Here is a 15991-nt window from a genome sequence, read left to right on the forward strand (position 1 = left end):
GGAAGGCCTTTTTCTAAAACATATTACACTTTTAAAAAATCAATTCTGACATTTTGCTTAGTTTTCACAATGATTGGCGCTCATTTAGGAAATGAATCAGTTCGAACTCACAATCCCCGAGGACAATAATTATCCATTTGGCTTGCCTCAATTTGCGTATCACGCAATAATTTTCAGACAGCTTGCTAGTGATAGCTGTAGACATCAGATTTGATATTCTTAATGAAAGCAACTCAGACTGAAAAAGAGGCAGTACCATGAAGATCATTTTTATTTAATGGATGAACTCATCATAGAGGAGAATTTTTAGGAGTGTATTCATTAACTGCCCCTTAGTGACATTCAGCTCAACTTTGAGTGGCTTCAGTCCCATTACTCACCATAGAAAACATTGAATGATAGAAATGTATGGATATTATGTTCAGTGGGAGTCTGTCTTCTCACCATTGTTATAAGCCATATCGCTGTTATTCTAAAGATAAAACTTCAATTAGCTCCACAACTTACTCTTCTATTGATTGAAGACATGAGCCCAAGATTAGAAGTGAGGAGATTGAGTTTGTGATTACAAGGAGAAACCCGAGGACTATAAAGAGAATGAGCATATCCCGATAAATGGTGAGTATCCTGAGATAAAACATTAGGTGATTGAGCTCATTCTCCATTTCATGTCCTAGAATTGCTCTCCTCTCGAGACCGAGGACATGAAATGGAGAATGTGCTCCTCATAATCAGAGGGGCCTGGGGCTGGACATGCAGACAGTGTTACTTGCTTAAAGCCAGAGAGGTGAAGATTGGAAATTAGGTTCTCAAGCCCCTCACAAGCTGCAGAAGGTGATCTGAAACAAGGCTTTGTGGCCTTTCCCAACTAGGGAGAAGGATTGGGGGTTGAAGAAAAAGGGTGCGACGTTCAGTAACTAAAGGCTGGGGTCATGGACTGGAATACGAACCGCTCATGCTAAAGATTGGGATCGAAGATGGATATGGAGGACAAATGAACCCTGCATCAGCTACTTTAAACACTGTAAAACATCAGCTACAAACTTATAACATCTAAACCTGCACACAATCTTTTCAGGAGCTTTCTACCTGTGAAAGGTTCCAATCCAATCTTCAAACTTTATTGGTTTCACTTGGCCATTTCTTATTCTTGTTTTCTTGCTTAAAAAGGGCTGGTCAGAGGAAAGTGCGCAACTGTTGCTTTGAGTCGGGTGTCTGTTGCAAGTTCCTCGGTCATGACACACGGAGGCCCGAGCACTCCACTCAGTGTGACTGGCGATCGGGCTCTGCGGAGTGGTCTGTTGTCAGGTTGCCCTGCCGTCAATTCCAGCTATAAAGGGGATGGTAGGGGCGGGGGCTACCAGCAGGGAGCCTTGGCAGTGCACACCAGGAAATGGAGCGGCAGGTTTATGGACAGTTCACCCCCGAATGGTGGGCGAATCTCCCCAGTGGTAGCGTCCATTTGTAAAACTGCCCCCCACCCCCCCCACCAAATAAACAAGTGGGATTAAGAAGGCTGGCATGTACACAGGTTTAAACGGAGATAAGAGTTTGCATCATATGACACAAGACGAACATAACTCCTCGTGATGCAAGCACACCATATATCCCAAGTTTATCACTTCTGCAGATGCATTTTCCCCTCACTGCCCATAGGCACATAAATAATTCTATCCTAGTCACCCACGTGCCACCAACCCGCAACTGGTATCACCAACACTTCACAATAAACAGGGTTCAGTGTCTGACCTGGTTAATACAGTAGAGGTTGCACAGCACATCAAAGATTTCCAGACACCAGTCTGCAAGTTCAAATATTAATTTAACTTGGGCTGCAGCCAAGCATTGGCTTTCCCATTCATCCCAACAGAAAAGTACTGAAACCACTGCGCCATTAAAATGCAGCTAACCCAACTCGGGAACAGCGGCTGGTTTTGCTACGTGCTTTGCCCGGCCCCTGTTTTTTGTAAGTGTGCCGATTTTAGATGGGGGCGACCCCGCGCAGTTTACGGATCGCGTTAGCAATCCGCTTTGCCAACCCGCCGCTGGGCTCAACGACCTGGAAGGTCCTTGTGAGGAGATTGTAGAAGGAACCGTAGCCAACAGCTATCACAGTGCAGGTCAGGCAGATGACATTGTAGGGCATGCTGAAATCAGGCGTCGGCAAATTAACCAGCAAGGCCTCGGTGTAGAGTCGGACAAAGTAAACGGAGGAGTCGCTGCACGGAAAGCTGCAACAAAAACAGGTTTCACCAGTCAAAACAACGACTCTTCCAAAGGTAACTGTCTATAAATACCGCTCTACATTATCAGTTGAAGTTGCTGTATCACACTTGATCAGCTCCGCTGGGCAGACCACATTGTTCGCATGCCAGACACGAGACTCCCAAAGCAAGCGCGCTCCTCGGAACTCCTTCACAGCAAACGAGCCAAAGGTGGGCAGAGGAAACGTTTCAAGGACAGCCTCAAAGCCTCCCTGATAAAGTGCAACATCCCCACTGACACCTGGGAGTCCCTGGCCAAAGACCGCCCCAAGTGGAGGAAGTGCATCCGGGAGGGCGCTGAGCACCTCGAGCCTCATCGCCGAGAGCATGCATAAATCAAGCGCAGGCAGCGGAAGGAGCGTGCGGCAAACCAGTCCCACCCACCCCTTCCCTCAACGACTATCTGTCCCACCTGTGACAGGGACAGTGGTTCTCGTATTGGACTGTTCAGTCACCTAAGGACTAATTTTTAAAGAGTGAAAGCAAGTCTTCCTCGGTTCCGAGGGGCTGCCCATGATGATGATTATTTACGCATAAAGAACAGTGAGCGACATTATTCTGATAGCAAAATCTGGGCCATTGTAGGAGATGGGGAAGACTGAGGGGCAGTCTAGCGCATGACCTCGCACTCTAGATGTGGTACCTTATTACAAATGCAAAACCATCTTTAAAATAAAGTGGAACAGAGCCAGGAATTTTCAATCGATATAGAAATATCCCCAACAGCAGAAAACAGCTTCTAACTGATGACATGAGTCAGTTACAATAAAAGCATTTAGTCTGGCCTGAGGATCTCCGAAGACCATTCAGCCTCTAACTGGTGCTGTCTTTCGGATGAGACGTTAAACTGAAGCTCCGTCTGCTCGCTCAGGTGGCACTATTTTGAAGAAAAGCAGGGGAGTTATCCCCAGTGTCCTGGCTAATACTTATTCCCCAGTCAACATCACTAAAACAGATTAAATTGGTCATTATCACATTGCTGCTTGTGGAAGCTTGCCGTGTGCAAATTGGCTGCTGCGTTTCCGAAGAAGATAAGAATTAGGAGCAGGAGTCGGCCATTCGACCCCTCGAGCCTGCTCCGCCATTTAATAAGATCATGGCTGATCTTCTACCTCAACTCCACTTTCCTGCACTATCCCCATATCCCTCGATTCCCTTAGTATCCAAAATTCTACCGATCTCTGTCTTGAATATACTCAAAGACTGAGCCTCCACAGCACTCTGGGGCAGAGAATTCCAAACATTCACCACCCTCTGAGTGAAGAAATTTCTCCTCATCTCAGTCCTAAATGGCCGACCCCTTATTCTGAGACTGTGACCCCTGGTTCTAGACGCCCCAGCCAGGGGGAAACATCCTCCCTGCATCTACCCTGTCAAGCCCTGTAAGAATTTTGTATGTTTCAATGAGATCACCTCTCATTCTTCTAAACTCTATAGAATGTAGGCCTAGTTTACTCAATCTCTCCTCACAGCACAATCCCCTCATCCCAGGAATCAGTCTGGTGAACCTCCATTGCACTCCCTCTATGACAAGTATATCCTCCCTCAGATAAGACGACCAAAACTGTACACAATACTCCAGGTGTGGGCTCACCAGGGCCCTATATAATTGCAGTAAGAATAATGCAGTTCACTACATTAAAACAATGACTACACGTCAAAAACTACTGCATTGGCTGTAAAGCACAGTGGGACACCCGGTGGTCGTGAAAGGCGCTTTATAAATGCAAGTCTTTCTTTCTTTTTAAGGGGGCATGAGACGTAATGCACTGCTACAATCTAGCAGCTGAATAATACAAGCACATTATCCCATATAACATCAAATGTAATATAGTGCATCATCTAATCTGCCATGAGCAACATCAACCGGAGTTCCACTAGTGTTTCTGCAAAGGTCAATTCAGCACCTTAGCACACCATCAAGCTCACTAAATATTCCTCTCGCCATTTCCCCAATATTTCATCAACGTTCACCATTTGGAACCAGCTATTCTGCTATTTCTTTTAACTCTTAATTCTATGATGAGTTTTTAAAGGTCCTGAGCACATCCTTTTTTTTGGACTGAGAAGAGACAATGCAAGGGTCAGAAAATAAATCAGATTACTTATACTTACAGCCTGGTGAAAAGAGGTGCGGGTTTAGTACTGTTGGTTTCCATGGGTACGTAGCTCGGCACCAGAGCACTCAGCACAGACGAGCTGTAAAAGAGAAGCAGTGAGGACAATACCAAACACAGCATCGATCTAATGGCAGATCTCCCACAGCGTTGCTCATGGCTGTGGTAGGGTCTGCAGCATGGTCGGTATGTTTCGCTGGCCTGTCCCTTTAAGACCACTGCTCCAGTACGCCATGCAAGAATCCAAGCTAGGTTAGCTGCATCTAAACTGCGAGCATCAATTAGGGACGAGTAAAATGTTTGTGAATTGCAGGGTCCAGGTGAGAATTCGAGAGGTGGTGCCTGGCTTATTCCTCTTTAGTATTGTTTACCGTAACATAGTGTGACATTTGGAATGTGACAGGCGCACGCTAGACACGAGACTTCAATTTATTCCACGAGCACCGAGTTGAAGGATACAGTGTTGTATATCGATTTGGTTGCTGTGCCATGTATTATCAAGGTCTCACTTAGTGACTGAATAAGTAAAATTCCATTTTTATTACAGGTTATTCTGGGATTTTTATCGTGCTCTGGAGATAGGAATAAGTGATAAAGCTACATAATTCAATGAAAAGCATAGGTGGGTGCCCTTTATTTTATGTGGATTCCTTTACCTATATATTAAATTTTTAGCCTCAACCATTTTTGAAGCAGATGGAGATAGATATATTTAGCGATACTGGAAAGGTGGCATGAGGTTTAGCTTTACTGGAGGCAATTCTTGGCAGTATTGGGGAGATGTTGCTGGGTTTGGAAGTAATGAGATGCCAATCCTACCATTTAGAAGCAATTGAGTGGGGGTGGAGGGAGAGCGTAGGGCTTGACAGAGCTGACGGTGGGAATGAGGGGCTTGGCTCACTGGTGAGCTTCTGGATTCTGGCAATATTGAGGAAAGGTGGTGGCCTGAGCCCCAAGTAGTGGGAGGGGAAACATTTTGCTTCCGGCAACACTGGTTTCTGAGTATCTATGAGGTTTCTGCAAACACTGAATTCAGTGTTTTGTGATTAGTTCCTTGATTTGTCTACAGCTAGCTGTCTCTCTTTCACACTTTTAACCAATTAGAAGGCTTACATTTTCTAATCAACGACAAAATACATGATATGCTAATCAAAGCCCGTTTGCCCGAAAAGCTGATAAAATTCAACTCATTTTCTTTTTGGGAAAAGGAAAAAAAGTGGAATTAGGATGCAGAAAGTTTCTCTCTCGCTGTCTCAATTTCACACTCTTTTTAAACACAAATAAAGATGATGGCTTTTATTTAAAAGTTTAGTTGAAAGCCTACTCAAATTCATCATCCAATGCGTATTCAATGTAAACTGAAGTACTGCTATACACAGACGATTTAGCTTTTCACTGAGAAAAATAAATAAGGTTGTTCAAACCTACACAGTTGGGCAATCTCATGTTTAAAATAGGGTCTTTTCTTCCTCACACTGAATGTTGCCGCGCCCCACCCCCCCACCCGCCCGCATGCACACTGCCTTCAATAAATAGAATATAAACTTTACCTAAATAAAGGTTTTTATCGAAAAGCGTTTGAAGTGATTTATTTGGTTCATTGCTTTTTTATTATTTTTATTGGTGTGTTCTCTTGACTGGTTATTCAGGATTGATTTTATAAGTACTTGGCAGTTTCTCAGAGTTTTTTCGCTGTTATCCTCGCTTTTGATTCATACATTGTCTACCTCTTCAGTTCTGATTTAGTGCCGTTTTATTTTGAGACAATGAACAAAGTGTTACAGCAAAAGTGTGAAAAGTGGAAGTATGTGTTCGGTGCAAAACTTCTAATATATTATATAGACGATGGGTTTTTCTAACCTAGAGCCAGACATTTACAAGAAGTTGCAATTGCCTTCTGTGTGACCTGCATTTATGAGCTATGAATTACTCGCATTCGCCTGTCATTTTCCCACAGGAGGAACTTGTACAATGGCCTTAAAAGGGACAAGCCACACTAGCAACTAAATATGACAACTATACTCCTGATCCCAGACAACCTGTGAGCAACAGGCTTTACACTAAAATGATTAAAAATACTTTGCTCCCACAGCAAGTGAAAATGAACAGCTTCCGGAACACGGCTTGTACATCATTAATACAGCTCAAATAATCAAGAGTTCCTGGATAATCAGTCACAACTGGACCAGTCCAAATGCCCTGTCACCACCACCCTCAGCAAGAACTCTCAAGTCTCACAATGTTCAGATCTGTAGGTATCAGATAAGTACGACACACCATGTTAGGAAGCTGTGGTAGTGGGGAGCTGCTATAGCATCCGATTTAATTGGTGATTTTAATGTTGAGCAGCGAAGTTATACAGTATATGACATAAGAACAGAAGAAATAGGAGGAATAGGCCATACGGCCCCTCGAGCCTGCTCCGCCATTTAATAAGATCAACCTGATCCGATCATGGACTCAGGTCCACTTCCCTGCCCGCTCTCCATAACCCCTTATTCCTTTATCGTTTAAGAAACTGTCTATTTCTGTCTTGAATTTATTCAATGTCCCAGCTTCCACAGTTCTCTGAGGCAGCGAATTCCACAGATTAACAACCCTCAGAGAAGAAATTCCTCCTCATCTCAGTTTTAAATGGGCAGCCCCTTATTCTAAGATCATGCCCTCTAGTTCTAGTCTCCCCCATTAGTGGAAACATCCTCTCTGCATCCATCTTGTCAAGCCCCCTCATAATCTTATACGTTTCGATAAAATCATCTCTCATTCTTCTGAATTCCAATGAGTAGAGGCCCAACCTACTCAACCTTTCCTCATAAGTCAACCCCCTCCTCTCCGGAATCAACCTAGTGAACCTTCTCTGAACTGCCTCCAATGCAAGTATATTCTTTCGTAAATATGGAAACCAAAACTGCACGCAGTATTCCAGGTGTGGCCTCACCAATACCCTGATCAGAACATACAAGCTGATCAGAATGATTACGGTTATCAAAACATCCAACCATCTCCAGATCATTCATTAATGACCAAAGTGATATACTGGACTAGTTTTAATCGCTTAGATGAGTCGAAGAGGAATTTCCCAGATTTTGTGCCAAAAATTGGCCTGAGTTTTTTAAATCTGGTTTTTGGCCTCTCCCAGGAGATTACATGGTTTGGGGTAGGGTGGAGTATATATGTTGTGATATACAAGGTATCGCAATTATGTGGGACAGGCTCAATGGGCCAGATGGTCTTTACCTGTCCGTCATTGTTTGTATGTTTCGTATGTTTGTATTCCTGTACGAGTCCGAATAGAGCTTTAGTGACTGTTGAGGAGGTATTAATGCCTGGTTAAACTAAACACTCTACAAACATCTTTTGAGTTTCAGACACACACATTTATCAATATCTATCTGTACTACATTAAAAATTCTGGTGTACAGCACACATTTCCTGTAAGCGTCACATTTACTGTCATACTTTAGTGTCTGGTTCAAACTAAAACTGCAGCAAACAGAATTGAAGATGCAGGGAATATATTGATCAACAGCAAGGAATGCAGCCTGAACAATCAAGGGTCCTGACAGCACATTGTATATTACGTGGCTTAACATCCCATTATAAAACATCATATCCTCCAACTCACCTTGGAGAACATATGGGAGATCTACTGGTCTATAAAGTTTTGCATCTGTCACCCACCAGACATCACACTGGAAATCTATTCTCGGTTTGACATGAGCAGTTTATGCATAGGTACAGTTACCCGAGTTTGCCGATTTAGGACTGTAGCCTTAAAAGGCACAGACCAGGTTAGCACCCAATATCACAGCCATGCCTCAGATTAGAGACTAGCAGTCAGCAACACAACAGGAGATTGCAAGTTGCTAAATAAATAAAGTGCCAAATAAGTCACTGTTCTAATACGCATCCAATTCCGGAACGGACTGTCAAGCTAATGAAGTCACAATGCAATATTTTCTGTTCTCGATTCCCACAGAGAAACATCAATCGCCATTTTCTGGAAGGGGGTTAATACCCTGTTTATTCTGTTACAAGCTTGCTCCATTTGCTAGCTGAGACACTAGCTCGGCATCTATCTTGGTCTCTCTCAAAGCCACTCAGAATCCTGTTCAAGATTGAGGTGTAATTTAATACAATATTTCCAGATTTAAGCACTTTAACTAATCACAAATACTCTGCACTTAGCATCCAATCATACCTAAACCTTTGCAAATGCAGTACAAAAATACACTACCCTTCACTTAGCAACACAAGCACCAGAACCACCTTTTGCTTTTTCACCATTTTTTCAGCACCCTTTCTCACTAACTCTTCAGGAACGTAGGCCACGATTCCCCCTACCTCGGGGGATCTATGGCGGGCGACGTCAGTAGCAGGTCGCGGCCTCGGTGCTGGCTCCAGCCCGCTGTCCAAAATGATGTTCCCTGATTGGGCTTTTTAATCCCACCAAGCGCGGTTCCCGACCAACTGAAGAAAGCGGGTCTGATGACGCGGCATGATTTTGAGTTGTGCGGTGAGTGTTCTAGAAGTGCTGTAAACACTGACAAGTACTGCAGAGGTGAACGGCTGCACCCAGGCTCTCCCAAGCATCATTCTCATCATAGCAGTCCCTCGGAATCGAGGAAGACTTGCTTCCACTCGTAAAATGAGTCCTTAGGTGGCTGAACAATCCAATACAAGAACCACAGTCCCTGTCACAGGTGGGACAGATAGTGGTTGAGGGAAGGGGTGGGTGGGACTGGTTTGCCGCACGCTCTTCCCGCTGCCTGCGCTTGATTTCTACATGCTCCCGACGACGAGACTCGAGGCACTCAGCGCCCTCCCGGATGCACTTCCTCCACTTAAGACGGTCTTTGGCCAGGGACTCCCAGGTGTCGGTGGGGATGTTGCACTTTATCAGGGAGGCTTTCAGGGTGTCCTTGTACCTCCACCCATCCATCTCTATCTACATTATCATATCCCCATCTCATTAGCCACCCCTCGCACTCGCCCTCATCCTAGTCCAATTATACCAACTAACAACACACAAGGGTAAGCACGTGGATGTTTTATGCAATGTTCATGTAAAGTTTCTGTTAATGTGGTGTCAAACATTGAAACATTTATTTTCAACACTTTGCATTCTTGGACAAATCTGTGTGGCACATTTGGATGTGGCTTAGTAAGTTGCAGTGAATGGTGAGACATAATGGTGTTCAGTTTGAAAGGAATGACTTGGGCATTGTAGGGATGCTTCATGGTGTTGGTGTAGGGTGGTGCCAACCTGGTGCATCATGTGGCAGCCGTGGTGTACAGCATCAAATGAAGTAAATCTGGCCATGGTGAGGCCATCCTTGGCGTGTCTGGCAGCAATGTTTACTGGGTGCTGATGCCCTGCGTCCTGTGCAGCATCAGGTGATTGTGGAGAAGGTTGATGTTGGTGCTGCTGGTGTGCCTGGTGCTGCTGGTGTTGGGGCTGATCGCGATGGGATTCTGAGGACCAAGGTGAGATAGTTTCAAGGGCACCGATGCTGATGTAATATATGGCAGGTGAACTTGAGATGACAGAAGTGATCAGTCAATGGTGAGAGAGGTTGTTCAACTGAGTTTACTCCAAACATTTGCAACCGACATAAAGCTCAGTCTGTCTCCCAAATGCAGTAAGTAGCAGCTTCTGAGCTTGTAAAGTGAACCGCTGTGAAATGGGAGCTTTTATAGCACATTTGCAGCTGTCAAGTGATGAGATGATTCCACGGCCATTCAACTCCCGACCTGCTCACCTGATGTGATCCCCGAGCAGTGTGGACCCTGTGGGCGACCTCGTAAAATGTAACGGTGAGGTCAAAATACTTAATGGGCTGTTAACAAGGTCACAATGACCTGAACTGCCTCCCCTGTCGCTGCATGTCGGGTGTGTTCAGCGTTGACAGACCCGACATCTGGGAAAGGCACGTGACGGCGGGGTCCCAACCTGCTATCAAAAAAAAAATTCCCACACGACCCGCCGCCAATCACGCCCACTGACCCCCCGAAAAATTTCCCCCAAAGAAACAGGAGTAGGCCATTCAGCCCCTCGAGCCTGTTCCAACATTCAATTGGATCATGATTGATCTGTACCTCAAAACCATTTACCTGCCTTTTGCTCTATATCCCTTGGTACTCTTACCCAACATAAATCTATTGATCTCAGTCTTGAAAATGTCAATTGACCCCCAGCATCCACAGCCTTTTGGGGGACGAGTGTTCCAGATTTCTACTATCCTTTGTTGAAAAAGTGCTTCCTGACTTCACTCCTAGCTCCAATTTTATGATTATGCCCCCTTGTTCTAGATTCCCCCATCAGAGGAAATAGTTTATCTCTATCTACCCTGACGATTTCTTTATCATTTTAAGGACACCGATTACGCCATCCTCAACCATTTTAACTTAAGGGAATACAAACCAAGTTTATGCAACCAGTCTCCATAATTTAATCCTGTGAATCCTGATGTCACTCTGGTAAATTTGCACTGTACCCTCTCCGAGGCCAATATATCTTTCCTGAGGTGCGGTGCCCAAAATTGAACACCGGACTCCAGTTGGGGTCTGACCGAGGTTCTGTACAACTGAAGCAACCCAGATGGGATCCGACTAAAACTCTGTATAACTGAAGCATCTCTTCCTCACTCGTATTTCAAACGCCTTGAGATAAACATTCCATTATCCTTTTTGTACCTACTTTTAGTGATCTGTGCACATGGATACCCAAATTCCTTTGCCCTCCGCAGCTCCTAGTCTCTCGCCATGAAGACAGTATTCGGGTTTGTCTCTCTCGGATCCAAAGTGAATGACCTCGCACTTCCCCACATTGAGCACAGCTGTTGGGATTTGCATTTCATTTTCCCTCTCCTGTTTCGTTCCCTTTTTTGTTCCTAAAATTCTACTTGACATCATGTCCTGCATACAAACGGAGCTCAACAATACCAGGCTCCACCTTCTTACCTAACGTAGAAGCCATGATTGGGATCAGGAGGGTACTCGGTCCATTTCAACAGTGCTCTCTCAAACTCGATGCCGATCTTGGTGATGGAGTTGGCAGGCAATTGAATCAGCATCTCCAGTAGATGGGGGCGCTCTCGGTCTTTGGCCGGCTGGTAATGGATATAGCCTGTTACCAAACACACATGGTACAATGAATTGTGAGATGCTGCCAAATGCTTGTAACAATGTTTACTGTGAAAATAGCAGACAGTGACACTGTAATGTTCAATGAATAATTTCTGAAAGTATGCCCTGGAGCCCAATTTATGCAGTGCACCCAGCAATCTAGAGGAGGATGCAGTCGGTGAGGCAGAGGTACTTGTTAGGTTAAAGGGACTGGGATTAATAAAGCCCAGGGCTAGATGGTACACATCCTACAAGACTATGGAAGACTAGGGAGGCAATTTGTGGGACAGTGGCTATAGTCATAGAGGAATCACTCGTCACTGCTGTGGCTTCACAGGATTGGGAGCAAACAAATGTAGTACTGATACTTAAAAAGGCTAACAAAACTGGCTACGGCATCTACAGGCTCAGATTAACATCAAACTTCAGGTAAAATAATTGCATCAATTCTAAGGTGTAGGCTGGAGGAGTACTTATATAATAGTTTCGTCAGAAACAGGCAATATGGACTTAAAGGGGAAGATTCTGTCTAAGAAGCCTCCTAACTTCTTTGAGGATATTAGATATGGTAGACAGTGGTACTCATTATGATATATTTTATCTCAGTTTCAGAAAGCTTTTGACAAGGATCCACACAAAAGAAGGTTAATTGAACTAAAGAGGAATCTACAATAGAGCACGGGGGTGGACAATAAGGGATTTTAAAAATACAGAATACAAAAAAATGTTCTTATGAGAGGTGTGGTAGCAGATTGGCTGTGTTGAGACAAAAAGCAGCATTGAGTGCAGCCCCGCAAGGTGCTTGCCACACTACTATTTCTAATAACTTGGATACTAGCTGTGGCTACTAGAGCAGGTCAGAGGCTGGGTATTCTGTGGTGAATGGTTCATCTCCCGACTCCCCAAAGCCTCTCCAGCACCCACAAGGCACAAGTCAGGAGTGTGATAGAATAATCTCCACTTGCCTGAATGAGTGCAGCTCCAACAACACTCAAGAGGCTCGACACCATTCAGGACAAAGCAGCCCACTTGATCGACAGCACAGCCACAGCCTTAAACATTCACTCCCTCCACCACCGGTGCAACGTGGCTGCAGTGTGTACTATCTACAAGATGCACTGCAGCAACTCACCAAGGCTTCTTCACTCGAACCTCCCGATCTCGTGACCGCTACCAGCAAGAAGGACAAGGACAACAGAGGTGCATGAGAACACCACCACCTCCAGGTTTCCCTCCCAGGTCACACACCATCCTGACTTGGAAGAATATCGCCATTCATTCATTGTTGCTGGCTCAAAATCCTGGAACTCCCTAAAAATGGCCCTATGTGAGTACCTTCACACAGACTGCAATGGTTGAAGGTGGTGGCTCACCATCAGCTTCCCAAGGACATCTAGGGATACGTGCTGGCAACACGCAGATCTCAAGAATGATTTTTTTTTTTTTAAATACATGAACCGGTGGGGGAAGAGAGGGGGCATAATTTTCACCTTCCCCATCTAGGCTATCTGCAGAGCAAATCGGTTACCTGTTGTAATACTTATTCACTGCTATCCCCATTGAAGTCAGTGGGATGAAATCGGACGAGTTCTATAACGGGCAGCAATCTGCTCCGCACATTACAAACATTGCAGGGGTTGGATTCTGCTGTTATTCACATCCCTACTGAATCATCTTCATTCTGTTAGTTGACGTTTGCTTCTGCTGATGTTAATAACCCTTCAACTAGGCTGGAGTTTAATATTTGATATTTCAAATAACAGTGTGTCGATATTTGATGTCTCCAAGATAAGAGGAAACTAATTGAGCTCTTGTAAATGTTACTGACTGCTCCATTTTTGATTGGGGTGGATGAGTGGTGAGAGATCGAGGCCCAGGAGAGGCGAGGGCACAGGGGCAGCACAGGCCAGCACACACTGCCATTTATGGATAGTAGGAGCATGTGTGCGCGCTAGGTCCATGCAGCAGAGCAGGTCTCCAGTTGTCCTGGTTAACCCTTGCCTCTGGACCAAGACCTAGCTCTGTCAAGCCCGTGTGGTGGCTGGTGTGCAACTGCCACCCCACGTTAAAAAAATCCACGCACAGGCATCTTCCACCCTTCAACATGCAGTTCAGGATCTGGAATGTCAGGTCCCTCATTAAACCACCTGTGAACTCATCCCTTTTTGGGGTGGAAGCAAGTCATCCTGGATAGGAGGGGCCGCCTAATACTATACTATACATTACAGCCCAGGCGGGAAAAGCGAAAAGTACCCAGCAGCAGCTTAGAACGAAGGGCTAAGGGACATCTCATGCAAGTATTAAATGGCAGAGCTAAGGTAAACCCACATCACTTCTTCAAAGCAATTCGGGAAAGTAGAACCAGAAGATATAAATGGAAATGAGTGAAAAATACTTTTAGATTAATTATCAGGAAAACCTATTTACTGGAAGGCTGAGAATGATCGGACAGACGGAGTAACAGAGGCAGAACTTTGCGGGCTAATCAAAATTAAATTAGATGGAATGTCGGGAGAGTTAATGTACTTGGAGCATGAGTTTTGATGGGCTGAATTCTCTTTTCCCCATCCCTAGTAATAGTTGTAGTGTGTATCTGAGCTACAGTATCACGGACTGGCTGTTGGTGTGGCTCCACAGCACCATCTCCTGGTGTTAGATAATATAACACTCAAAGGTTCAGATCGAGAAACATTCACCCCATCCATCCTGCTTTGATGTCCACATTCAGACCCCACTCAGACCACTTTCATAGAAACAATAATTAACAGCGCAGGAGGCGGCCACTTTGGCCCATTGTGTCTGCGCCAGCTGACAAAGAGCTACACGGCCCTTGGTCAGCAGCCCTAAAGGTTACATATAAACCTATGAACAATGATGGAAAGGCAAAGAGCACCCAGCCCAACCAGTCCTCCGTACCACAACTGCGACATCCCTTATACTGAAACATTCTTCACTCCACCCCAACCGGAGCCATGTGATCTCCTGGGAGAGGCAAAAAAAACAGATAAAAACCCAGGCCAATTTAGGGAGAAGAAAATCTGGGAAAATTCCTCTCCAACCCACCCAGGCGATCAAAACTAGTCCAGGAGATCACCCTCGCAGTATTCTATTCCCTGCAGTGCTTACCATGAATACTGCGTCGTCCAACAAAAGGTCATCCAGTCTAATCCCAATTACCAGCTCTAGGTCCATAACTCTAGGTTACTGCACTTCAAGTGCCCATCCAACCATCTCTTAAAAGTGATGAGGGTTTCTGCATCCACCACTCTTCCAGGCAATGAGTTCCAGATCCCCTCTAATTAGTTAAAGAAGCCCCCCCCTCCAATACCCTCTAAACCTTCCACCAACCACCTTAAAACTATGCCCCCTCGTTATAGACGCCTCCACCAATGGAAATAGACCCTTACTATCCATTATGTCCAGGCCCCTCAATATTTTGTACACCTCGATGAGGTCTCCTCTCAACCTCCTCTGTTCCAATGAGAACAAATCCAGCCTATCCAATCTGTCCTCATAACTAAGATTCTCCATTCCAGGCAGCATCCTCGTAAATCTCCTCTGCACCCTCTCTCGTGCAATCACATCCTTCCTATAATACGGCGACCAGAGCGACACACAGTACTCCATCTGTGGCCTAACCAAAGTATTATACAATTTAAGCATAACCTCCCTGCTCTTGTATTCTATGCCTCGGCCAATAAAGGCAAGCATTCCGTATGCCTTCTTAACCACCTGGCCTGCTACTTTCAGGGATCTGTGGACAAGCACTCCAAGGTCCCTTTGTTCATCTACACTATTAAGTGGCCTACCGCTTAATGTGTATATCCTTTCCTTATCTGCCCTCCCAAAGTGCATCACCCCACACTTCTCTGAATTAAATTCCATTTGCCACTGCTCTGCACACCTGACCAATAGATTGATATCCTCCTGCAGTCCATGACTTTCCTCTTCATTACTAACCACACAGCCAATTTTAGTGTCATCTGCAAACTTATTAATCATACTCCCTATATTCAAATCTAAATCATTGATATATACCACAAAAAGCAAGGGACCCAGTACTGAGCCCTGCGGAACCCTACTGGAAACATCCTTCCAGTCACAAAAACATCCATCAATCATTACCCTTTGCTTCCTACCTTCAAGCCAATTTTGGATCCAACTTGCCACTTTGCCCTGGATCTCCTCCACGCCCTCGTACTAGTACCCAGTAAATGAGTAGAATCCCTCTGATTCTCTCGAACTCTTCAGATGGAGCAGAAATTCCATTTCTGTGGGAATTCTCATACTCCGATATGGGAAGGAAGTTCCCCAGGTTAACAGCTCCATGGGGTTTTACAGTAGCTGCCAAGATTCACATAGTGCGTAGTTTTGTGCATTCGTAGAGCGCCGGAGTAGTTAAATTACCGAGGAAAACATTCGCAAGTGCTGGAAATCTGAAATTAAAACTGGCAACGACAGGTTAGCGCTTCTGGGGAATAT

At 44.9% G+C, this 15991-nt stretch overlaps 1 protein-coding gene across 2 annotated transcripts in view; it reads right to left on the minus strand.

Moving 5' to 3' along the window:
* Positions 1-253: 253 nt before the first annotated feature.
* The window catches only part of pigt (phosphatidylinositol glycan anchor biosynthesis, class T), a 38935-nt gene continuing 23197 nt past the window's right edge, over positions 254-15991 (minus strand). For both annotated transcript variants that reach the window (XM_070895871.1, XM_070895872.1), the window contains 3 exons: positions 11345-11510; positions 4380-4463; positions 254-2231 (listed from right to left, as the gene is read on the minus strand). In XM_070895871.1, coding sequence (XP_070751972.1) covers positions 1982-2231; positions 4380-4463; positions 11345-11510 — 500 coding nt within the window. In that variant the 3' untranslated portion in view covers positions 254-1981. The remainder of the gene's footprint in view (positions 2232-4379; positions 4464-11344; positions 11511-15991) is intronic.

This window comes from Pristiophorus japonicus, chromosome 12, assembly GCF_044704955.1.
Source record: "Pristiophorus japonicus isolate sPriJap1 chromosome 12, sPriJap1.hap1, whole genome shotgun sequence".
Taxonomy (NCBI): Eukaryota; Metazoa; Chordata; class Chondrichthyes; family Pristiophoridae; genus Pristiophorus; species Pristiophorus japonicus.